Source organism: Aythya marila (genome assembly GCF_965140915.1).
Source record: "Aythya marila genome assembly, chromosome: 8".
Classification (NCBI taxonomy): Eukaryota; Metazoa; Chordata; class Aves; order Anseriformes; family Anatidae; genus Aythya; species Aythya marila.
Genome location: NC_139049.1, coordinates 15,998,530 through 16,023,517, shown reverse-complemented (window position 1 = coordinate 16,023,517; position 24,988 = coordinate 15,998,530). Strand labels below are relative to the sequence as shown.

The following is a 24,988-nucleotide window of genomic DNA, read 5'->3' as shown; positions in this document are numbered from 1 at the left end:
GAGGTGCCTGCTGCTTCCTCCATCCCACCCTCCCTATGCCCCATCTGGCCCTGTCCATGCCAGGAGTCAGCACCAGCCCCTCATTAAGGGGCATTATTAATGAAGAACCCAAGCAGCAATGGTGTCCCTACCACAGGCTTTTCTAAAAAGGATAATTAAAAAAAATCAAGGTAAACACAGCTGGCCAGCCCATTCAGAAGCTAGCGTCATTGGGAACAGCTTGACCAGAATATTTACATTTTATTAAATCTTTACAATCAGCAATTATAATAAGTACACAATTATGTACACAGATTATATACACTTTAGCCCAGACTTTTACATCACAGTACATAGTTGCCCTTAGAAATATTGTATACATTTACCACCAGACAGTAAAACCCAACAATAGTGTTACAGCACCTGTTATTAGACATCTTTCATAAGAAAATATACGGCTGTAAATTGGGCTGGCTAAAAAAAAATCTTATAAAATCTGAACATACAATATTTCATTCACAGAATGTTTTTTTTTTTTTTTCCTATGTTCTGAGTGATGCCTTTTGCATAAGATGACCCATTTTCAACTTCTCAACATACTCATGACTGATGCTAACGCCTTCGGGTATGCTGGCAGGAGGAGGAGAAACAAAGCTGGGCTTGTTTTAGAACTTCATTAACAAACAATAAATGTAAACAATTGAGAATATTCCTCTAATATCAAATGAGAAATTAATTGGCTAATCTGAATTACATGGCATGGAGCAAGTGCTAGTTCCATCTCAGATTCCTGAATTCTTCAGTATTCAATACTATACAAATTAACGTACAATACCAGACAAATAATCCATTAGTGATGCACAAACAATATTCCACATGGAGCAGAATTAAAAATTTGGAAAGAACACTTACTTCCCATCTCCAAAAGATTAAAAAAAAGATTAATACATTCTTTTTGCTTTTTAAGATGACAGTGACAGGAAATTGAACTACTTTCAGCATGATACGAAAAGGTTTAATACAGCTTATTTCCTCATAAGGAAACAAAGTAAAAATAACCTGAATAAAACTGTCCCCCTTCCTCCCCCCAATTTACTCATCTTTCCCAAAAGGCCAACAACTTTACCCAATTCAGTTCTGTAAACCAAGCATGAACCCCACCTGTGAAACATGGCTATGGCTCTCATGATCATTTCCAAGTGAAACTAAAACGAACTTAAACAACGATGAAAATCAATCCAGAAGGAAGGGGGCAACAGTTATATGAGGTAGGCCACCACCAAACCCATGCTTCAAACCCATACTGAGCTCCAGGATTACGCAGAATCCCTTGAAAACAAGAGATGTTTCCTTCCTTAACTGCTTCATCCACATCTGTGATTAACCACAAGCTTGTGGTGGCAAGGAGAAGTTCATCTTTTAGTAAAATTTTACAACTACACCTAAATTTACTGCAGGTTAAAAAAAAAAAAAAAGATAAGCTTCAGTTGCAATATTGGCAGTCTTAACATAATGACTAGAGGACCTCTACGCCTATGAAAAATAATTTTATTTTCACCAAAATAACTAATGAGGACATAGTCCACACCAAAGAGCACGAGAACTCAAGTGCTCCTTTGTGGCACCTAGCACTGGCAGACTGAAGGAGGACCGGCACCAGGTGGTCTCGGTGCCAGAGCTGCCTGCCCTGGGCCATGTGATGTCGAGCCCCAGCACTGCCAGGGGAGCGCTGCGTCTGGCGCAGAGCGGGGCTCTGAGTAACAAAGGACACTTAACAGGCTCCCATGGTCAAACTCCCTATATGAAGATACCCACATAAAAAAAAAAAAAAAAAAAAACAACTCAGCTACTGCAAGCCCTGCTCACTCAGTTCAAGCCTCCATACAGTTAGCTGTGCAAAGGAATAACTACATTTGAAAGCTAATTTATTTTAAAAGGACACTTATTCACTACTCTGCTACTGCTTCATTTCCTCCTCCAAATTACCTCCTACTCTAGTAATTTAAAGTTATTGTTCAATTTACAGATAGTATTCCAGCTGACTGTCATGCTCTCAAAAGGTGCCTGTACATCTCGAACCTGTTGAAAGCAAGTGTCAAGTATACATGTATACAACATTTGCCTGGGATTTCTCCATTCATACTGTACACGAGTATACATAAATAAATACAGTATGGCTGTACTAATTAACAGTTGCATATTCAGCACGTGTAATTTCACCAACTAAATGAAACGCGCACTTCAGATTTGGGCATTTAAAAAAAAATCCATTGTAAAGGTTAATATAAACTTCATTTCTAGCCTGGTGCAGCATACAGGCAGTGTTAATTTATTCTTTGATATAAAACAATTCTTTGAGCCATGATTTTCTAACAAGCAGTTTATCTAAATCAACTTAATTAGCCTTTGGCAGTTTCTTTGGACGCAGTCAAAACATCTCAGCTGTTTAAGCATCCCCATTTTTATTTAAATAACGCTTTTCATAATAGGGATAACAAATTAAGACCCACACTTATCTGTAACAAACTCCCAAAGCCCAGAGTAACACACCAGTCATTCTCACAATTCACACCACTGTACTTTGAACTATGGACCCAACAGCCAGAACTGTTGCACTTCACCACTGGTACTGGCCTCATTGCCTTAAGTATCACACATATCGAAGTTGCATATAAAAATGACAATGAAGTCAAGCTGTTAGAATAAAAACTGTAGAAAAAAAGGAAGTTTTTGTTATAGCTGATCTAATTCTGTTTAGTATCCTTTCAGAGACTATTGCCAGTTTAAACTGTCTCAGGGTAGATTGGGTTTTTCAACCTGGAAGGCCAAAGGAAATGCCTGTACTCAAACATCTGCCCCATCCACCTTACCTCCACCTCAAACATAGCTTTTTTCATAGCACACTTCGAACCCTTACCTGTTAGATCCCAATGAGCAGGGCTGTCTTTTTTTCCCTGATGGAACCTGCTCACAAAGCACACACTGCCTTCAGTTTATAGTTTCGCTAGTTGAGAGTAAAGCAGAAGGAAAAACTCCCAAGTCATCTTGGTCATTCTTCATGGTAACAGATGGAAGAAGCGATGAGCAACACTACTGTGTCTCAGTATGATATGTCAGAACAAAATCAAACTGCTTCTACCAGTGTCTTAAAGATAACAACCAGAAATGATTTCACCCGCTGCTAGCGATGAAGGCTTTCAACTGAGTAGAGATCAGTGGAAACGCACCTTCACTCCAACCAGAACAGCAGCTGGCCTATGGCAAGTGCTCCTGCCCAAACCGTTACTGTGGTATGTTAGCCCCACTGCTTTAACTTTTGCTTTCCAGAGGCCAAAGAGTGTGACTCCTTGGCACCTGGAAGGCAGAAGATGGGCTCATTCCCTGACGAGCCTCCCAGGGTAACAGCACCACGCAGTGGAGCCATATGAATGCTTCAATTGCACATTCCCATTTTTAAACAGGAAAAAATCAAAACAAGAGTGTGTGCTGGATTTATATGATAATTTCCAGGTGACACCTGGTTGCTCATCACAATACTGAATGTTTTCTAGTTCTCAGATATCAGGGCCTCACTTCTACCCAAAGAGTTCTCCATTTGTTTACTAACAAGTCATTATTACAAGTCATAGTTCATCCTTTTCCATCATTTCAAATGCTTCTATATCTTCATTCCAGTCTGCTAATATGGATTCCATAGGTTGGACTTTATTATCCCAGTTAACTTTGGAGTTTGACTCTGTCTCGGTTTTTTGTTCCTGAGGCTGGTTATCCCCTTGCATACATGCTGGCTCTGGAGTACTAGCCTCATCAGTTCCAGGGGTGTAGGAGTCCTGATCTGAAATAGAAACGCTGTCACTGTCTGCATGAGCAGGAGACAAAGAATCAGGGTCAGTAACATCGGAGCTTTCTCCTTCCGGTTCCTCACTGACCGCTGCAACATCCTGAGATGCTGAAGAAGCTTCTTCAGAATTTTGTTTATGTGAATCATTTTCAGATAGTTTCTGGTCCATATTCTCCATTTCCAAGTCTTTGAGAGGGGAAGAGAAAGAAAAAGGTATTTTGAAAGAAACAGAAAAGTAGCATTTTATCATATAATTCAAAAGCAAGATCACTTCCTTTGACTTTATTACTTAAGGAAGCACAAACTTTCAGTTGATATGAAAACTTCATGCTACTAAGGAATGTATTTTAAAGAGGGAAGTGAGGGAAAATATTTAATCATTAGAAAGGGCAAGCAGTCTAGTGAGATTAGTTTTGGTTTCCAAAACCTGAATCGTGATTTCTGGGCCAGTGCTCATTGCCTAGACTAGCACTTCGTAGTTCCGTTTCAGACCAGCAAACACTTCAGCATCTACTGTGTGCACTGAACTTTAATGATGGGTTTTAAAGCACTCCCAGATCCACCACGATGCCACATGTGAGGAACTGGGAGATGCAGAGTTATACCAGCTTACTAACCTATGAATTAAAGAGAGTCGAAGCCTCCCTCCTCATAGTTCCACTCAAAACAACACTTGTGTCTAGCACTGATTTAGCTTATAAATTTCCAGCAGCTGTCTGAATTTAACCACACAAATTTCTTGTAACTAGTGTACAAGATGCTATTGTTTCAAGACCTCTAGGGAGTTTAACTGTATATGCCATTTTTAATACAGGATACTTACTGCTATCAATAATGTAGTTTGGAATCGTTTTACCTTTAAAGATTGTTGCTGGGATTCCAAATGAAAGCACAAGGAGGAGGGAAGAAACACACATGCATTACAAATTCTCAAATGCAGAACTATCTTCTGTGTTTAGTAGTTTGTTAGACCAACTTAACCATAGTTACAGACAAGAAGAATTTATAAGCAGCCATTAAAAAATAGTATTAGAGCTTTAAGAATATCACCTTTGCAAATGGGCAGAAAATAAATGCTGTCATTGGTTTACTAGAGATACTAATTCTTCTCATACTCTGCTCAGATAAAGCAATGCTACCAGGAAAGCTTGCAAAAAGGAAAACCTAGAAATTTCTGCCATATACAAACGTTTTAATTTGATAAGTACTAGCTTGCAATTTTATTGTATTATAAATGGAAAAACTGAAAAGCACCTGAGGTCAGCAACCTTATTTCTTTCACATGATAACCACTTTTCCTTTGACAGGCAAAGCAGTTATAATAGCTGTCTTTCCTTCTGGGTACCAAGAATGTCACTGGGGAGCTACACTTACAGTGTAGGGCACTGAAAACGCTTGTGCTATTTCTGATACTACTTCAAAGCGTATCATGACAAAAAGGGTTCAAAAGGAATCCAAAGGACTGTATTGTCTCATTATTGTCTCATCAGTTAAACTGTCATCTAACTTACAAACAGCATTTCTGGATGTTAATGTTAACTTGGGGGTGCAGGGAGGGAGGCTCTCAAATAATGGCTTTCATATAATAAAACTAATACTAAGGTCAAGCAGAAAACTAACATTACCAAATAACCTTTGCGCCTTTAATATTGCACCTCTGGGTAGCAACAGAAATCACTCTTGGACATTTCACATCATGCCATAGCACAGATAGAAGTTACTCCTGTATAAAACCACCTTTCAACTTACCTCTGTCTTTTGCTTTGTCAGAAAGGAGCACCTCCACTGCCTCGTATTCCCGGATTGCATCCAGTATAATATTTCCTTCCTTGTTGAAGAGGAAGAGCATGGGGATTGTGATATCATCTGTATTCTTTCCATCACCAGCCATTTGGAAGAGAGGAGCTGTGTCACTGCTGCTTCCTTCATTGTCATCTAGCCAGACACACAAAAGAAAAAGTTAGCAAACCATTCTGTTAGATAAACAGACTACAACTTCAAACTTCAGCAGACTTTTTGAGCAGCTTTCTACTGTCCAGTCAGTTAAGGACTGCTTGCAGATAATAGTAAATCAGGTGCAAAAAGAAAAAAACTTGTGTACTTGTACACCTTACAATCTTTTCATTTACTTTGTACCTTAAGTCTGCCTCAATAGTTACTAGATAGCATTATTCCAATACTCAGTGATCCTTAAAATAACAACTTTACTCTGTAAAACCAGAGACAAATCACCCACTATGCTTTGTTTGGTTACACTTCATGCACAGACATACATAAGCAAAATGTTTCTTTGTCTTCTGAAAGTATAACTTGTGTTAGAATACCATCATTTCAGTGAGCTTAGCAGCTTCTTGTCAGCTTTCCAATATAATCAAATCCGTAAAATACAGGTTACATTTATACAAGTGAATTAAAATCCTATTTACCAATAACAATGCCTCCTATTGCTCCAGCTTTTTGAATGTTTCGTGCTTTTTCAGCAAACATACATTGGCCTCTTTGCATCAAGGCAATTTTTTCTTTCACTGCCTCAGGATTAGTGATCTCTGAACAACCATTATATGGCTTAATGGTCACAACAAATCCTCTTGTCTGTGTGGAAAAACAAAACCAAAACCAAAGCAAGAGAGAATTAGAGCAGTATGTTCAAGCTTGCAAAAGATTCCTGAGCATTTTAGTTTTGTTTCTATCAGTTAATATAATGCATTTAGTATCTTCTGTCAGCACAGGTAATCTTTACACCCTGGACCTTGAACCAGCAAAGAATTACCATGTGAAAACCTAATTCTTCTATTCATATTTTGTCTGTACCAGTGAACAGGTCTCTGGAAAATTATCCTCTGTGAACTGGCAGTCTGGGACTTAACTGTTGGGCTGTATCTTGCCCAACAAAGTCATGCAGTTTTCTTGCTGCTTCTAATATGAACCACTGCCTCTGATATTTTCTTCTTCCATCTAGATACAGGCCTTTATGAAAGCTTACAAAACAATAGCCAACTCTAAAAGGGCTTCTGTGAATTCCCAGCTGACATAGTAGGAAAACCATCCCTTATTACTGAACACCTCTTGAGAAATGCACCATGAATTATATGAATTTGTTTCAAAGTCACTATGTATGTATATTAAGTCCTCAGTCATGACTGATGGCTCAAGATCAGAGCATGGGCTACAGACCAATAAGCCACTCATCTAAGAAGACTGTGTTCTGTCTCGCTGCACCTGTGTCATTTTAACCCCTGTAATTAATTAATCACACTACCTAGCTACCCTGAAACAGTATCAATATTACAAAATTTAGGCTTCAGCAATATGGAAAGTAACAGAAAGCTAAGAACAGATCCCAGATACATCTTACACACCCCTGATTTGTGTTTGGATAAATCCATCCCAAATTGTGCTGGTCCCGCAGTCAAGACCACCCTGCCAAAGAATGGATGGGAAACAATCTGAACAGCACGAGGAGGTAGCTGTTGCTCTTTCTGTTGCTGACTGGAGAGTTCAATCATTTCCTGCATGAACCGTAAGCCATCTTCAGCATCAAGTGAACTTGCTGCCTAGAGAGTAAAGAAATAATAAAGTTTCATCTTTAATGTTTGACAAACTTGGAGAAAAAAATGAAGTTAGCTTTGCTTGGGCCACCATTTACATCACATATATTAGTACTTTAATGGTTCAGAATAATGCTCTGTTTTTATATCAGTTTCCTCACAAAACAATACTGTTGGCAAACATTCAATGTTACAAAGATTGTAAGATACAGAGTGGACTGCTCTTGGCACTCATTCACCATTTCAAAAGCGGAATTTAACTTTTTAGCAATTTCACCACACTGCAGACTAAAAATCTGTAAATAATTAGAACTCCTAAATGAATAGAAATATCTCACATTGAGAACTTAGTATTTTCAGATGAGACCCTATTAACTGCATTACCTGGACATGAAAAGCCTCCATCTAATTTAATGGAAGATTAGCTAAAAGTGTTACTGACAAAATATTGACAACATATAAACCTGCTAAATACAGCTGCACATCCACCTCATGCGCTCCCTCCCCTTTCCAGTCACTGTCCCTCCTGAACCTCAAAATGCTAAATATCATAGCTAGTACGATTTTACTAGAAGTTTTCAAAAGAGGTACTGTTGGGTCTTACTTGCACTGCATGCTGTACTAATTGTACTCTTCCATCTTTGAGATGAATCAAACTGACTCCCATCTTCTTCAGTATCTCCAAATGCTCAGGGTTACTAGCCATGAAATCTCTGGCTCTCAATGGTGGTTTTGGTCCACTTCCCAAACTCTCCTCTCTGACAAAAGATATTAGAAATCAAAGCTTTATAAAAAGAAAAAAGATTATTCTTGAAACATAACTCTCACAGCTTCCACAGGTTATTCCTACCACCACAAGATAACAATTTTTTGCAATAAAGTTGAGCACACATTTCAACAGAGAACTTCTCAGCCTTTTTTAGAAGCTGCCTATATTCTTGATGATTTTGTACTGCGACAAAGAACACAAAAGTGTTGATAATGTGAACCTATCATATGCTGCCTCTCATTTCTAACTAGTCTGTGTAATTGTAAGACTGATTCAGAACATTTCCCTTAACAATTGCTACTCAGTCTTTTACTCATGAAGCACAAATATCAGAGATGGTCAGAAGGATAAACTTCAATTTCCGACTGACCTAAGCTCTTCAAAATATCTGAAATTATGTACAGCAATATTCTTTTCTTACTACAGAAAAGAGTTGCAGAACTGTTCAAGAAACCACTGGAATTAATGTTACAAATTCAGAAGATGTATCTCCTGTAATACGTGGGCTACAATTTCCATTTGGAGTATATAGCTCATTAAACTCCTTTTGCTATGAAACATTCACCAATTCCTGATGGAAATGAACAAAGCATTGCCAATGAGGCCAGACAAAACTAATTTTTCCCACTACAACCTCAAGGTCAAGAAGCTCCAAGTAGACCTACTATTTCTCCTCCCACGCATAACAGACACTATTCCTGACATTCCTACAGTAACAAAAGACAGAAGATATTCATCTTACGCTCTGGAAATACCCCTAGGACAGCTCTTATCCACCACATTTTTCAAAGGTTCACGAATACTCTGAGCAAACATTGGGTCGTTTGGGAAAAGGATCTGGGTGTTCGGACAGGTCCAGTCAAAATTACTGTCATCCAGCTCTGTGTATTCTGTAGTCTAAAATGAAAGATACAGATCACTTATTAAAAACTCAGGTTACATTTGTATAATAAAATTAACAAACAGGCCTACCCTAAGACATCAGTGTGCTCAGGACATGCAGCAGTTGAATGGAATGAATGTCCTACAACCACACAGTTTCCACAAGTGAGAAATGCATAATTCTTCTGTGCCTCACCACGCAATGATAACAAGAAATCAATGCACCACAACACCTTTTTAGGCATAAACACATTGTTTGCAATTTGTAATTTGCCAACCTTGCATTCAGTTTCTAGAACTGTTTTGCACAGTTAATTGTCTACCAGCACACAGTATTTCTCAAGCTTGCTCATAACATACCTAGTGTCCCCGTGCCTTCACACGCTTGACAACTTGAGGAAGTAATTACAATTTCTTTGTAATTGCCTTGATGCTGTCTGAAGCAGCTGCAGGCTTTAAGCAACTCTTATTTGAGGTTACTAATAATGTCACATCTTTCCTTTGGGCAAAAAAAAATCTACAAAATATTGTAGGAGATCAACTTCATTCATAAAATATCACAATAGCCATACATCGTAAAGTTAAACACAAGTTTATAAAGAATATTATAAAAGGAAAACCAGAGGCTTCTTGAAACTTTATGAATAAAAGATTCTCCTCATCAGTAATTATACTGACTTGTAAGCTTGTGAAGGGGCAAGGCTGTACCTATATATAATTATAATATTCTATATTTTCAGAAAAGATGATAGTTAACATCTGCACAAATCACTGTTTTATTACATGAAATCACGTGGAGCGTGTGTACAGTGGAAAAAAGTGGAGCCATATTTAGTCTCCACTTTGATTCTTTGCACTGTTTGCAAGTAACACATTGAATAACTGGCAAGTTAATTTTGCCACCTATAAAAATTAAGGTAGTATTTATTTACATAAAAAACAACACTGTTTACAATGTATTAGCTAATTAAAAACATTTATTTAAAGGCTCCCAAAAATTAAAAAGAAAACACTAAAAGGCTATTAGCTTACTTGAATCAACACTTTCAAGTATCTTTGCTTTTGGTGTGACCAATGGTAGTCACATCACTTCAGAAAGGTCTACAGTACATTGCGTGTTCCAGCACAGTACAGTACGACCTTTCCTGTTTACAAGAATAAATACAAACAGGATGTTGGCTTGCTACTACCAACTATCTCATAGACATTTCAGCTCACTGTGTTTACATTAAAAATATGTTTACACACTTTATTTTTTCTATCCATTTTTTCCACATCAGCTGAATTCCATTAAATAGTGACACAGCTTCACAGCCTTTTAGCCCTTTCACAGAGTTATTGAGGCCAGCAGGGCCCCCCCAGCTGGTGCCCAGCCCCACGTCCAGGTGGCTCTGGAAGCCCCCCAAGGAGGAGTCTCCACAGCCCCTGTGGGCAGCCTGTAACAGGGCTCTGGCACCCACCCAGCCCTGATATGCTGCCTGAGGGGCTCCAGGCTGGGCCCTGCCTCTGGGCACCGCTGGCAGCAGCCTGGCTCCATCCTCTCCACAGCTCCCGGTGGGTAGTTAGAGACATGGGCATCAGGAAAAGGTTCTTCACTGAGAGGGTGGTTGCACACTGGAACAGGCTCCCCAGGGACACAGACACAGCACCAAGCCTGTCAGAGTTCAAGAAGAGTTTGGACTGTGCTCTCGGTCATATGGTCTAAATTTCTGGGTAGGCCTATGTGGTGCCTGGAGTTGGACTCAATGATCCTTATGGGTCCCTTCCAACTTGGGATATTGTATGATTCTATGGATGAACTCCCCCAGAGCCTCCTCTTCTGTACGCTGGGCAGTCCCATCTACCTCTGTCTCCTCACTGGACAGTCTTCATCATCTTGGTGGCCCTACATATGACTCTTCACAGAGTGTCCAAGTCTCTCTTGCATGGAACTGAGCAGGGTACTCCAGGTGCAGCCTCACCAGTGCTGTGCAGAGCAGAAGATCACCTCTCTTAACCTGCTGGCAATATTCTGCCTAATACAGCCAAGGATACTGTTAGCTTGCTTGGCAGCAAGGGTACACTGCTGAGTCGTTCAACCTGGTGTCACAGCTGGGACCCCTAGGTCCATTTCTGCAGCACTACCTTCCAGCTTGGTGGCCACAGCACGTCCTGGTACCTAGGGCTGTTCCTCCCCAGGTGCAGGACACTGCAGTTCTCCTTGCTGAACTTCAGAAGGTTCTTGACAGCTCACCTTTCCAGCCTGTTATGGTCCCTCTGGATGGCAGCACAGCCCCTGGCGAGTCAGACACTCTCCCCAGTTTCACATCATCTGCAGGTTTGATGAGGATGCACCCCAACCATCATCCAGATCGTTAATGAAAACGTTCAACGGGACTGGACCCATGGTGTACTCTGCTTGCAGTGACCTCCAACTAGATTGTACCACCCTCCAGGTCCAGCCACTCAGACAATTTTTGATCCCGGTCTGCTTATCTAGCCCATACTTCAACTGCTTCTCTATGAGGATCTTATGGGGGACAGTATCAAAGGCCTTACTAAGTCCAGGAAAACAATACCCACTGCTCTCTCCTCAGGCTGGTGATTTCAGCCTGACCCTCATCAGATTGATGATTTCATTATAAAAGCTTATCAGGTTGGTCAAGCATGACTTCCTCTTGGTGAATCCATGCTGGCTCCCAAGGATTTTTTCCTTCATGTGCCTGGAAATAGTTTCCAGGATGAGCTGTTCTATCACCTCCTCAGGGTTCAAAGTGAGGCTGATCATGATCAGCATATAGTTCCCTGGGTCCTCCTTCCTGCCCCTCTGGAAGACAAGAGTGACAATTGCTTTCCTCCAGTCTTTGTGCAGTTTTCCCAGTTGCCAGGATCAATCCAGGATTATACAGAGTGGCCTTGCAATCACATCTACCAGCTCCCTCAGTGCTCGTGGGTACATCCCATCAGGGCCCATGAACTTTATGAATATTCGGTTTGCTTAAGAATTCCCTGACCTGATCCTCTCCCACCAAGGGTACATTTCATGCATGTTGTCAATAACATACTAAACGGAAACTTTCTTAGATTTGCGTTAAGCACATTTGTAATTCAGACTTAAAGCTTAAGATAATTACATTCAAATAAATTACTCTGTCCTTTTCTTTGGCTTTTTACTGAACATTTGATATTCTCAAGAAGACTACATACTTAGGCGAGCACTTCACGAAAGCATCACCTGTGAGAATCTTGAGCATCTCAAAAGTAATCACCTTCTCATATTGGAAATGAAAATTATATAAAACAATCTTTAAAAACCTTTGAAGAACTTCGTGCATAATTTGAAAAATGCTGATCACACCAGCGACAAAAAAGCAGCAAAAAAAACAGTTACATCACAGGTGTTGAAAAAGTTTGGTAATATATGCTGTCCCTTTTAAATCCATTCGCAATTCCTTCACAATCCATGTTTCCTAAACTCAAAGACAAGAGATGATATTCCAGAAAAGAACACTTCAAAGAGTGCAGGATATCCACCATCAGGAAACAAACAAACAAAATCAACCTCATGACACTTATTTATAAAGAAACTATACCACATTATTGAACATAAATAAGAGAAGCATTTCTATGCTTCAAGACACAGCTGTAGTAACATAAGGTATTTTGGAAGGTGAAGATAATTTATAAACACATTTATAGTCCTAAATTTACATAACAGATGCATATCACACAAACTAGAACAATTAAACATCTCAAAAGCTATAACTATCTTGTCAAATTAACCTTGCAGAAGTTTCAAGAATCTTTGAAAATCTGCAAAGGGTCTGTGTAGTAAAATAAGCAACAAAAAGACTTAAGTATGTTGTTGTAAGTGTTGTAGAAAAATAAGAGAAAATAAATGTGAAGATAAAAATATCAAAGCACGTGATTTTAAGATTTATACAACCCGAGACAGAGAATGATTCTTTTTAAATATCGCTAATAGCCACAACTTTTTTCTCAAGACTGAGTGATGCAGAATCTGATTACAGAAACATTCAGATGCATGTGACTGTCACTGTTAATATGATGAAATGGTTCAGACAAAACAGACTGTCAAAACTAGCATACTATGAACTATGATTTTTCTTCCACTTCCTCTCAAAAAAGGAACTGATCTACAGCACCATTAAACCTGAGGTTACTTACTGTATTTTTTTTAGAGATGGTTTGGTTTGTAGTGGAAAGCCAAAGTGGTAATAGATGAGCTTCTGTAGTGAATATATAATCTTCTATGTCAAAAATCATGTCTTCCTTATCAGCAAACAGCAGGTAAAGGTATTTAAACATTTCAGCCAGAAAGAAAGAGTCCATTCTATGGAAAAAAACAGATGCCCTTTAAGATACGCATCGTTCTAAAATGTCAGTAAAAGAAATACTCATATTGCTCCACCTCTGAAGTCTTCATGACTATTGTTATTGAACTTTACTCCATTAGAAGAAAACGTTTGGAACGAAACAATTCAGCATATTCAATACAAAGCAGCATTACACTAAAACAAGATTTTATTTTATTTTTTTGAAACTTCTAGATTTGAAGTATATTTTGTTTGAAAGTCATTAGTCTATTGCTCTGAATCTAATGAAAGTGTGCTATAAAATTAAAGGTTATTAAACTAAAAATATTCTTATGTAAAACAATCTGTAAAAATATGGAAATAGTTTACAGACTATGACAAGTATTGATAATTTCAGAACTGGTTACCAACCTTAAGACAGACAGCTACTCAAAAGTCAATTAATTCAATCTTATCAACAGGGTAAATAGACTTATTTTCCCCATACAATTTCATAGAAAAAAAATACTGCAAAAGCTTTCACCTGTCTTCGTGGCTTCCTGTACGAACGTCCTTCATCGCAGCAAACCCACAAGGTACTCTTGCATACTTGTTTAAGTTTTCAATGAGTGTTTTTCCTACTTCTAGATAATAAGGGTCTCCAGTAGCCTATTAAAAACAACAACAAAAAACAACCTTCAGGCATACACAGACTTCACAATTAGCTGCTTTAATTGCTCTGTTGTAATATATTGTTTTCGTACCTTATTAGATACCAGTAAGGCCTAATTTATCAATAGGAGCAAACCAGTTACAAACAGGACCTCTGAGGTACAACACTGTCACCTTTTGCAGAAACACAGATAAGCACATGAAAGTATTTACAGACACCCAAGACATTTGGTGTTACCCTGCAAGGTACAAGTAGCTTTTGTTCTTAAGTCTCTACAAGATCTAAGAGATCAGCAAATCCTAAATATCTTTAAAAATACGGGCTTTTGTCACTTAATGACTTTTTTTTTTTAATGCTAGGCATATAAAATTCCTAGAGCAATTTTTAATACTAATAATACTTCTGTCCTGTCTATATACAGAACTGGTTCCAGTAGATAAAATAAGCTGGATAGGCTACTTATTTTGTGTTGGTGTTGTAATTCAGTTACATTCTAGGTGCAAGAAAAAGCAACCAAAAGAGGAATGAAACTGATCTTACCTTATACAAGAAATAAGTACTTTCAGCAAATTCAGGCCTTAAAGGATGCTGAGCCCAATGAACTCTGAAGTCTGTTGTGAAAGCCTGAGGAAGAAGAGAAAAACCATGCAAGATAAAAACAAACATGGGTTTACTTCGAATTCTGTGTTAACCATATTACAACAGCTGAAGTACACCAGTGGAGGACTGATGCCCAACGCCAATCTTAGGAGGCCACAGGAACCTCCTTTTAGTTAGTTCACTTGAGACCAAAACCTAAAACAGTGCTGTAGCACATTGAGTACAAGAAAGATTTAAGCTGCGTCAGCACAGAAGACCTGACATCATCCAGCCAACGAGGGGAGCCCCGCAGGGCTTTCAGGAGACAAAAGGTCCCGGATGAGAATTCATGCTCCAGCCCCAGGAGGGAGCACACAGCCACCCATTGCTCCCACCTGCACCAGCACACTGCTACAAGCCATCCACAGTAGCTTGGTGCAGGGTTGCTACAGAGAGACCAACCAGAGCTTCAAGAAATACCATTTCTGCAAACATACATACCACCTGACACTTTCAGTGCATTAAATTGTCATCTCAGACTGACAGATTGTAAGCAGCTGTTTGACGTAAGAAATACCAGAGACCAGAAGTCAGTTATCTAAAAATTTCCTACTCTGTATATTCACTCTCAACATGCACTGGCAAAAGTCGCTTCTGTGATGACTTACACACACTACTTGTCTCTGCTAGGGTTTAAACCAAGTCTTTGCTAAAGGGGATACAATATTGGCTTAAATTCCACTAGCAGATCTTGCAAAATCCCCCTTGTTAATACAAAGCACTAAAAAACAACACAAAAGCTTAAGGAAGAAAGTCATATCATTTCAAAAGTACTCAAAAAACCATTCCAGTGACTGGAGAGCATTTTCTGGTCTGTTTCCACAGTAACATTAACTAAAATATCCTCTAAAAGAAACAAACTAGCACCAGATGAAAGTCAAAATTACTAAAAGAGTCAGAAGCTCTCTCAAACCTTCTGGGTCATCACAGAATGACATACTTCAACAGGTAAGCAAGATTTTCTGTGCAGAATTAACTCGCTCAAACACTGCATCTGCAGTATCTACAGGCAAGTTCTTGTTCCTGCGTTCAGGAACATTATACGAGATTTCAGAACATTCTCTGAACAGTCAGCCTTCATTTTCCTGTCTTGGGTTAATGAAGATGACTGATTTTTAGCATTAATGCTATTATGTTACTAAGCAGCTACAACCACATGTGTTTATATAAGCTTTGCATATTGAAATAAGTCAAAATCAATTTTGAAAGGCTGAAATAAAAAGTCTAAGCAACTGTTAATTATTATTACTGTACTAACTACAGCCTAACTGAAGGAAAAATATTTAGTATCCCTATTGTCATACATGTAGAACTGTAAACTGCGTAAGAATGCTGTAGAAGTGTGCCTTTGGTTTTAATGACACGTAACCTACTATTTTTTCAAATGTATGTCTGATACTGCTCAATGTAAGGTAAGAATCAATTTACATGATAAAAAAAAACAAACAACTACCTTACCTCAGGAAGAAAGTTATGCTTTTTTATAACCTGATACAGCATTTCATGAGTTTCAATAGCAGGTCGAATATCACCCTTCAACACCTAAAATTCAATAATAAAATTAACATAAACTTACCACACGTGCAAATAATATTCAAAGTTAGGCACGCTTGCTGTGTAAAGCCACACACGAATTTCTACATTCCCAGCAGATACACATTGTATTACCCTATTTCAGAGTACATCACAGATATTTCATAAGAGCTTTTTAAGCAAAATCAGTGGGGTCATTAAGACTGCCTGTGTAGAGAAACAATTACTACCATTTACAGATAGGCGTGGTGGAAACTTGATTTATTTAACCTTAAAGATGTAACTTGCACACAAGCTAGAAAACTTGCCTCTAGATTATTAAAAAGGCAGCTTAATTCAAGTGTTTTCATGACTAGGAGTGAAGGAAGTGAATCATATGAACATACTTTTCTGGATGCAAGTCAACCTGCATCATAGCATATAAATAAAAGGAGTGAGTGCAGAAATTCCAAATAAATTTTTTTGAAAACCAGGTTACTAAGCTTGACTTGTCAATTACATATCCAGTCTATTTAACTGCTTATTACTTATAAAAATTAATCTGCACATGGGTTTTAAGCCTTACCTGCAATCCTGGAAAGAAAGCTAGCAAAGAATCCATCCAGGTCCTAGCATTTAGCATTGGTTTATGAATATGAACATCAAGAAGGAGAGGTGGTTGGCTAATGTATCTCATTATGGCATCGTAGTGCTGACAAATAAAATAAATTTGTTATTTTTCTGTTATCAATTATGTTTTACGTGACAGATTTAGATCATGAGCCTATGGCATTCTATTTCAATGGAAGAACCAGTACTACCCAACCAATTGTTACTGCATTTTGCAATACAGAGTAGTTTCTAGCTTGGCAAACCAAAAGGGTACCAGCTATTGCAATGCTCCACAGTACTGTACATGCTATACAAGTCACATTTTCCAAGTAACACACATACAAAGGTATACTCAAAAGCCATGAGCATACTCAACAAGCAACTATCACAGTTAAAGATTCAGTCTGAACAACCGTACCTTAAGTGCACGCTAAGCAAAGCTGAAATTGCTTTCTCTGAATAAAAGAGAATTCTAAGGCAAGTACAACTCAGGAGGAGAAGAGGAAAAGTAGGCTTAAAAAAAAAACAAACCTAAAGCAACTGGACTTAATTACTGAAAACAATTTAAAAACCTCTAGCTCATTTGACAGCTGATTTCCAATCCTATTCTTTTCAAGATAGCTGTCTTGTTTTCAGAAGCAGAGAAGGTAAATCATGAGCATGAGCCGAAACAATAGGAAGCACAGTTAACAGATATAATTGAAGATAAATATAATAATGGTGGCTTTAAAAGGTGAGCATATATAAAATAAACATTACACCAAGTTTTGCACCAGGCCTTTAGCTACTGATTTTATCCAATTTAAGTACTGTGTATGATATAAAAGTCATGCTATATAAATCATTTTATAAAAATGTTTTTATTGGACATTGCTATTTTCAAAAGAAAGAATAACAATGCTGACAAAATTACTTAGTAATATTACAAAATAATGTAATCTAATCTTCAGTTTGTATGTATACATAAATGTATACTAGGCCTTGGGATCTGCAAATGCAATGCAATATCCAGGTCTTGATTTTCAGCTCTCCATTGCTTCAGGACAGTTCTTAATGAGAAGCTCTTTTGTTGTTTTTCAGAAATCTTTGCAGCACTACACTCTCAAGGTGATCTTGAATTACAGTTCTCCTCTACTAGAAACACAGTAAAAGGTCCAGGAGAAGATTCCAGCCTGCACTGGATGGGGTTAAAATAGCTGCTGATGTGATGTGATGTTCACCCAAGTTCAGCAAAAATTTGTATCAAAAAGAACTTGCATTGCAGACATCCAAAATCTCAGATTCTGCTAAAGATCTCTTCCTAAGCTTCACAGGCTAACAGCTGACTGACAATACAATTAGTCCTACATTAGTCTTACAGGAGGAAGAAATCCGAGCAAGGTGTTAACTTACTGTGTTAAATCTTTCCAGGAAACTGTCATCTCCCAGCAAGACATAGGCTTTTAATAAATATTCATAATATGAATCTATTCCTGCTCCAACTCCACTATCTAGAAACAACAGAAAATGAAAAGGTGTTTTTTAGTTTAAGTAACTACATAGGTGTTTTCACATGACTTCATTTTGATTTCAAAGGCTCTTTCAGTAAAAGGAAAAACGGGCTCTAACTAGAATTAAAGCACAGATGGATGCAGATGCACAATACTGTTCAGCTATACTAAAGGTTTTGCAATAGCAATGCACATAACATGAACAAACATGCATCTAAGCCAGCTGCACTTTTCTCATATGAAAATATTCCTACTGACAGCCATATACAAACACAGTCTTATTTATATTTTCACTTTGTATTTATAGTAGAATCTCTCAGAATTTATCCCAAGGCATTCCACTCCAATGGTATTAAAGTGATTCAGAGAATGCTTTCTTTACATTGAAAAATAATAGTTTCTCAACAAAAATACTCTTTTAGAGGAAAGCCAGGCTTTGTTTGTTTCTCCAGCTCTCAAGTGTGTAATACAACTTGCCTATCCTATTAACATTTTAAAATAGTCTACAGAAAGACAGAGGGGGGGAAAGAAACATTAAGATTTTTTCCTTGCCCCAAACCACCTGTAATCACTGATTCTGGAGTCAGAATATCACACACCTTTGCGAACCCAGTCTCCAGTGTGAATATTAATAGTAACGCCCACTAAATTACTACTGCGCTGCCTCTTTTCCCAAATGAAGTCAAGCGCCTTCCGTGCATACTCCTGTAAAAACAAGGAAACTCATTAAAGGAAATTGTAACTCATTAAAGGAAACTATAAAGACTGTTTATTCTTTTGTCTATTAAAATTAAGATGCTATGAAGTAGTTTCATGTCTAACAAAACTGTAAAACTCTGTATTAGATTACACACACTTAAGTAGAAGAATGTTTAGTCCACACTTCACATAAATAATTATTCTACTGCAGATTAGAAAGAGCAGTGCTTGTGTAAGCAACTATTTGCTAGTATGTTCTTAGGAAAGTCATAAACATCCTTCTACATGTTTACTACCGTGAAATGGTGCCTACAGACAGGACAGTGTAACCTCATTCAAAAATATTTCAAGAAACATAATGGCCTTCTAAGCAAAATTGTTATGTCTTTTCAGACATCTCAAGGTGGAGCAGCAACCCCTGTTTATTAGTACACAAATTGTATGCATTCTTTACATACATGCAAAGTAACTTGACCAAAACACTAAACAGAGGCTCAACTTTGCTTTCATGAAATCAAACGCCATATTGAAAGATCAAAAAAATTATAATCTGAAAGAGCTTGCTTTATTTAGTATCTTTTTATATATATATATATATACACACACACACACATATATATACATATATGTGCATATATACTCAAACATTTTCATTCATCTTTCTGTTGTCCTTATACCCCTGGATAGGTGTTGTGCAACTTCAGTGGTGCTACACTAATTGAGGGACTTCTGAAAATATACTCTTTAATGTACAGCAGAACAACATAGTACTGATAGTTTTATGATTTTCTTTCTTTATAAAAGGGAGTTATAATTGTTTTACTATTTTAATCTTTCCTGCTTTGTGACAAAGAAGATGGAAAAAAAAGTCATGAAGATCAGGTTTGCCCTAAAAAATTCAAAGTAGAATTCTTACCATATTAAAAACTTTGATATTATCTAATAGCAACTGCTATATATTGTCACTGCTTTGTATTCTTCAACTCACTGAATATATAAAGAGACTACAAACTAAACTGAGCAAGAGATGGTAAGTAGTAGATAGTAAATCTCAAAAAATGGCAAAAAATTAAAATCAGTGAGCACACTATCTATACAGGCACTAGGAGACAGTTTTAAGAGGGCCAGTGGGATATTTATTACTACCAGAGATACATGGCAAAATAATTACAAGCATGATTTATTTTCCTTCCTTAAGTTGCATATTGAGGTATAAATATCTCTTAGACCTCAAGGAAAAGGACCACTTTTCCTTTTTCTAGTCCTGAACCCTCTACTCAAAAACTATGCAAATGATATACTTTAGCTAGAGTCTTCAATATATTTGTTTACTTCTGCATTACTGAAATTGCTTTCAAACAAAATCGGTTCCTGTATGTTCAAGAAAAAAAAAAAAGAAGGAATGCTTTTGGAAGAAGCGCACAAACAAATCTGAACACATGCAAACTTCTAATGCAAAACAGTTATTATATGCATCCATTCAAAATTATTTTTTCAAAATTGCAGAAAACTAATGAATACCTATTATGAAAGCAATGGTAAAAAACAAACCTCAAATATAGATGTTCCTGTGAATCGGCTTAATGCAGCAAACTCAAGGATCAAGGTACCTGCACAAGCTGTACAGGTGTCGGTTTCTGTTCCTGTTCTTGCTTCTGGATGTCTTACACCAAATTTTAAATTGACCTAGAGAAAAGTAGAGATTATTACCTTTATTTTCACTAGCTGTAAGAACTTATACTCCCGTGTAGAGAAAATTCATACTGCCATCTGTACAGCAACTAGATCATCTATGCTTTTTCCAAGACAGAAATATCACTCCCTCCCCTCCTCAACCAATTCAGTTTTGCTCTGCTTCACCATATACTGTCACCTCAAACATGCATATAAAATTTCCAGAATTACCTACAGCAAAACCAGGACTGGCCCCAAAGCCTGTTGCTTGGTTCACTAGACATTTGCATAAAAAGAATACCACCCCAAAAATAAAATTCTAGCACCTTATTAACCTTCAAACCAGAAACTCAACAACATTGGAAGTGATCGTGGAAATTAAGCTTTGTAGACATCTCAATATTCCTGGCTCCAGGGAATATACCAGGCTGATGGACCCGCTTTTGTACCAGGCACAACATAGCTTTCTACACTCTAGAGAGGGCCATCTCACCAGAATTTTGAGAAACACTGAACATTTTGAATTGGACATTTTCAGTAGAGCCTGAGTCTTTAACTCACAGGAAGGTTTCCAATCAAAGCTACATCCCACAGTGTAGCAGGAGTACGTAGTGTCAAAGCTACATACGGAATGGATGATATACATAGAATATTTTTCTGTCATTCAGAGAATATGTACCACACTTTGAATACAACAACAGATTTTATATTAAATGAGTATTTTTAGATTACAGCTTTCCAGTTACATTTGCCCTCTTTAAAAAAAATCAGATGTAGACCATGAAGATTAATTAGTTCTGTGCTAAGTTGCATGTGCTTGCAAGTTGATCTTTTACTGACTGAGAGATATGTACCAAAACAAAAATTACTCTCAGATACTTGATAGTGCCTGTAGGAGCAAGAGATCAGCAGACAGTGATTAGACAAGATTTCTGCTGTTATTATTTACCCATGACAACGTGTATAAGAGTTGGCAGAGCCGGAAATGCAGGGATTCAGAGCATCAAAAGCTGTATTTTAAAAATAGTAGGTAGCATGTATTGAAAACAAGAAATTTACAAGTTTCTGTTTTTCAGTACACTTAAATATACAAGTGAAGTCAGAAAATTAGATTAAAATGAAACAACAAAAATTTTCCTTATGGAAATACTTCTCAGTTGCAGAAACCACAGAACTTACTCTTGGATAAGGGAGACCACTAGTGGTGTTAAAAGCAGGTAAAAGCTTGTAGCCTAGTTCCTTCGCCATGTGCAGAAGTTCACCATTGTACCACTGCATATGTTCACCTTTTTCTTTCAGCATAATTGCCACCGAATGCCCACCTAGGAGACCTCTAAACACAAGAGAAGATATCCACAGCTCAACAGGTATATCCATCTACCAGCAATGCAAGAATTTCTATCGTGTAAAGGACCATATGTAAATAACTGTGCTATGTTCACATGGCTATAGTTTTCAGAAATGCTTAGCAGATGCAACTCCAACCACAATCAAGATGAGGTGTTGGTAATTTGGAAGCAATTCTTATTGCTAGGACTCAGCCCCAAGCTACAGACAAATCATGGATTCATAAAGAAAAACAGCTTTCTTGACCAACAAAATTCGTTAAGAGAAACAAATAGCACTTCTAAAACTGCATATAAATAGCTTAAAATTAACCTGCTCTGATGCTGCTATGAGCAGGAAGTTGGACTGGAGAACTCCAGAGTTCCCTTCCAACCTGAAATAATTTACAACTCTTAAGTTTTGAAATATTCTCTCTCTTAAATCAAGTATTGAGCAGTGCAACCTTTAAGACTATTTCCATTAAAAAACACTGCTACCTCAGCACACACAGGCTTTTTTTTTTTTAATTACAGAAGCTGCATCTGCAGAAGTCAGATGGGGTCAACTTGATTCAGCACCACTGCATCAATTTCTGCCTAGCATTTTAAAACCTTTTTTAGGGCAAAGTATGTTGAATTATGCTAACTGCCAAAGGAACAAATGTTTTTAAATGAGGTGAAATAGCACATGAAGGTACACCTTCAGGACACTGAGCTAAAATGGAGTTTTAAAGAATTTTGAAGACATGAAAGTTACTCACCCAAGGACTCGTATGTTGGTTTCAAAGACAGATACAACTATGTCGTTATCTAAGTTAACATCCTTTATTACTTTTTTTACAGCCTCTTCAAACTCTTTGGTTTTATTTAACACCTGGAATACAAATGTAACCAAACATTTAGGTTCCACCACAGTTAATACAGTCACACTCAGGTGTGGAAGAACAAGAGCAACAGTTTAAAAATCAAAGTTTCCCATGTCTTAGACTGATACTAGGGTCCTGCAGGACATACTCTGATACACTGTGAACAGGCATTAGTATTGTTTTTCTGGTGAGATGCATGGAAGACAATCGAAGCTCTATGTAAAGAAAAAGTCACCAGCAGTGTGCCTCAACAAACACCCAGGGATTTGTTTGTTCCTTCCCCTACTCCCACCCCACAACTTCAGTGCAAGAGACTCAGCAGGCTGGTTCTGCACTAGCAGGGTGAGCATTGGCTGGACTGCTGCAGTGCCTCTGATTTCACAGAAGTCTCCTACCCATGGTGTAAGGAGCCATGTCCTGAGCCCAGTGAACAGCCCCAGCAGCTTTCTTCTTTTGCCTGAAGAACAGTCCCAGCATTTCCTACAGATTTTTTTCACACTGACTTTGTTTTAATCAACCTTCCAGAACTTCTGTGACTTTTCCAATTTGTTACCATAAGTACCTTTAAACCCCACATGTATTAATCCTGCCCTAAGACAAGCAAATAAACAAACCCTAACAATACATCTGAGTGTTCATGTAGGAACTGGGAGTAACAGATTCCACATTTTTAACATTTGTGATTCAAAACCAGTCAAGGGTCATGCCACAGCACATTATAAGAAGAGAACAGCTGTCAGAGGAAGAACATTATATGATTCACACAACAAAGAAGTGCAGTTAAGATTTTCAAAGCTTAAGCGCTGTTTACAAGGAGATATGAATGGCTGAATTTCTAATTCCCAAAATGTATTTTATCATGGCAATATATTCCAAAAAGGGATTGAAAACTAATGGAAAGTAGTTTATTAACAACCAGCATCTCTTAAAGAGATTCTGGCAACATTTCCTAGCAAATACATTAAGGGCTGAATTTCTTAAATATACATTTAAATACCTGCAAATTCATCCATGAAACAAGCACATGCAATTTAAAAATAAATAATTCAGTAGATACTAAGAGGTGTTCACTTATATGTCAGCATGTTGCCATAGATTATAATTGAAAAAAATCCTGCATACATTTTTGTTAAATTTTAACACAAGAAAAGACAAAGCAACAATGAAATACAGAAGTGTTCCAGTATTCTTCTTGCAATGAATTCTGAACAACATCACCACAACACTTAGAAGTTCTTAGAAGCAATAGCCATTTCCAACAGATGCCTAAAGATTAGAGGTGATGAATGATATACATTTTTAGATTCCTTTTTTGATTAAAAAAAATGTAAGTCTGAACAGCTGAAGATCATTTTTTGTTTTATAAGTTTACCAATAAATTAAACCTACCACAAGAGTGTCCAAGGTATCAATTAAGGTCAGTGAAAACCTATGAAATAAAATTTAAAACAGATTTATTATAGACCTGTATGTTTCAAAATTAAATCATATACTCATATTTCATAGTAACTAAGACCATGGAAGAAACTGAATTGTCACCAGCTACTGAAAAACTGTGCATGTTTAATATCAAAATTAATATCCTGCTGATACTAAGTTTCTTTCCTTTTCAGTGACCAGAATGGTTGAAACAAAACTATGATTATAAAGATTCTTTTATTTACTGAAAAACTTTTAAAGGTATTGTAAGCAAATTAAGTTTTTATTTCTCGTCTCCAATCAAATGTACTGAGAAGAGACCCAACAGAACATTCAACTCTCAACTCCCCACCCCTCCTTTTTTTAAATGAAGAATGTTGACTTATTAAATGCAATAATAGAGTTTATTTATTTAGGAAAATCAAAAAGCAGGACCAAGCTAAATTTCTCCTATCAGAAATTGTTCCAAATATGTATTTCAGGAAAAGCTGCAATTTATTCCAATCAAATTCAGTGTTACAACTTACTGGAGAAAGAATAAAGGAAGTGCTGTTATTTTGTTATGAAACTTCTGCATGGGATGTAATGGAACAGGAAAAGGTACAAAACAGAGCAGCAAGGGCTCTTCTGTGGGATAAATACCTACACATGTCATTAAAAGACAACACCTGGTGCCCAGCTACAGTTGGATGCATACGGTTTGAACAGTAGTATTGCAGTAAGGGTTGTCCCAATATCCTTCTCTACAACTATTTTAGTGCATAC

At 37.5% G+C, this 24,988-nt stretch overlaps 1 protein-coding gene across 1 annotated transcript in view; it reads right to left on the bottom strand.

The window, feature by feature from the left end:
• Nucleotides 1-220: 220 nt before the first annotated feature.
• EDEM3 (ER degradation enhancing alpha-mannosidase like protein 3) overlaps nt 221-24,988 on the bottom strand; it is a 32,891-nt gene continuing 8,123 nt past the window's right edge. The window contains exons 4-20 of the mRNA XM_082765639.1: nt 24,194-24,233; nt 22,700-22,812; nt 21,793-21,946; nt 20,491-20,625; nt 18,840-18,945; nt 18,143-18,240; nt 16,725-16,850; nt 16,085-16,168; nt 14,528-14,611; nt 13,859-13,983; nt 13,187-13,352; nt 8,880-9,034; nt 7,973-8,126; nt 7,180-7,374; nt 6,247-6,412; nt 5,570-5,755; nt 221-4,006 (exon numbers count right to left, since the gene is read on the bottom strand). Coding sequence (XP_082621765.1) covers nt 3,603-4,006; nt 5,570-5,755; nt 6,247-6,412; nt 7,180-7,374; nt 7,973-8,126; nt 8,880-9,034; nt 13,187-13,352; nt 13,859-13,983; nt 14,528-14,611; nt 16,085-16,168; nt 16,725-16,850; nt 18,143-18,240; nt 18,840-18,945; nt 20,491-20,625; nt 21,793-21,946; nt 22,700-22,812; nt 24,194-24,233 — 2,491 coding nt within the window. The 3' untranslated portion in view covers nt 221-3,602. The remainder of the gene's footprint in view (nt 4,007-5,569; nt 5,756-6,246; nt 6,413-7,179; nt 7,375-7,972; nt 8,127-8,879; nt 9,035-13,186; nt 13,353-13,858; nt 13,984-14,527; nt 14,612-16,084; nt 16,169-16,724; nt 16,851-18,142; nt 18,241-18,839; nt 18,946-20,490; nt 20,626-21,792; nt 21,947-22,699; nt 22,813-24,193; nt 24,234-24,988) is intronic.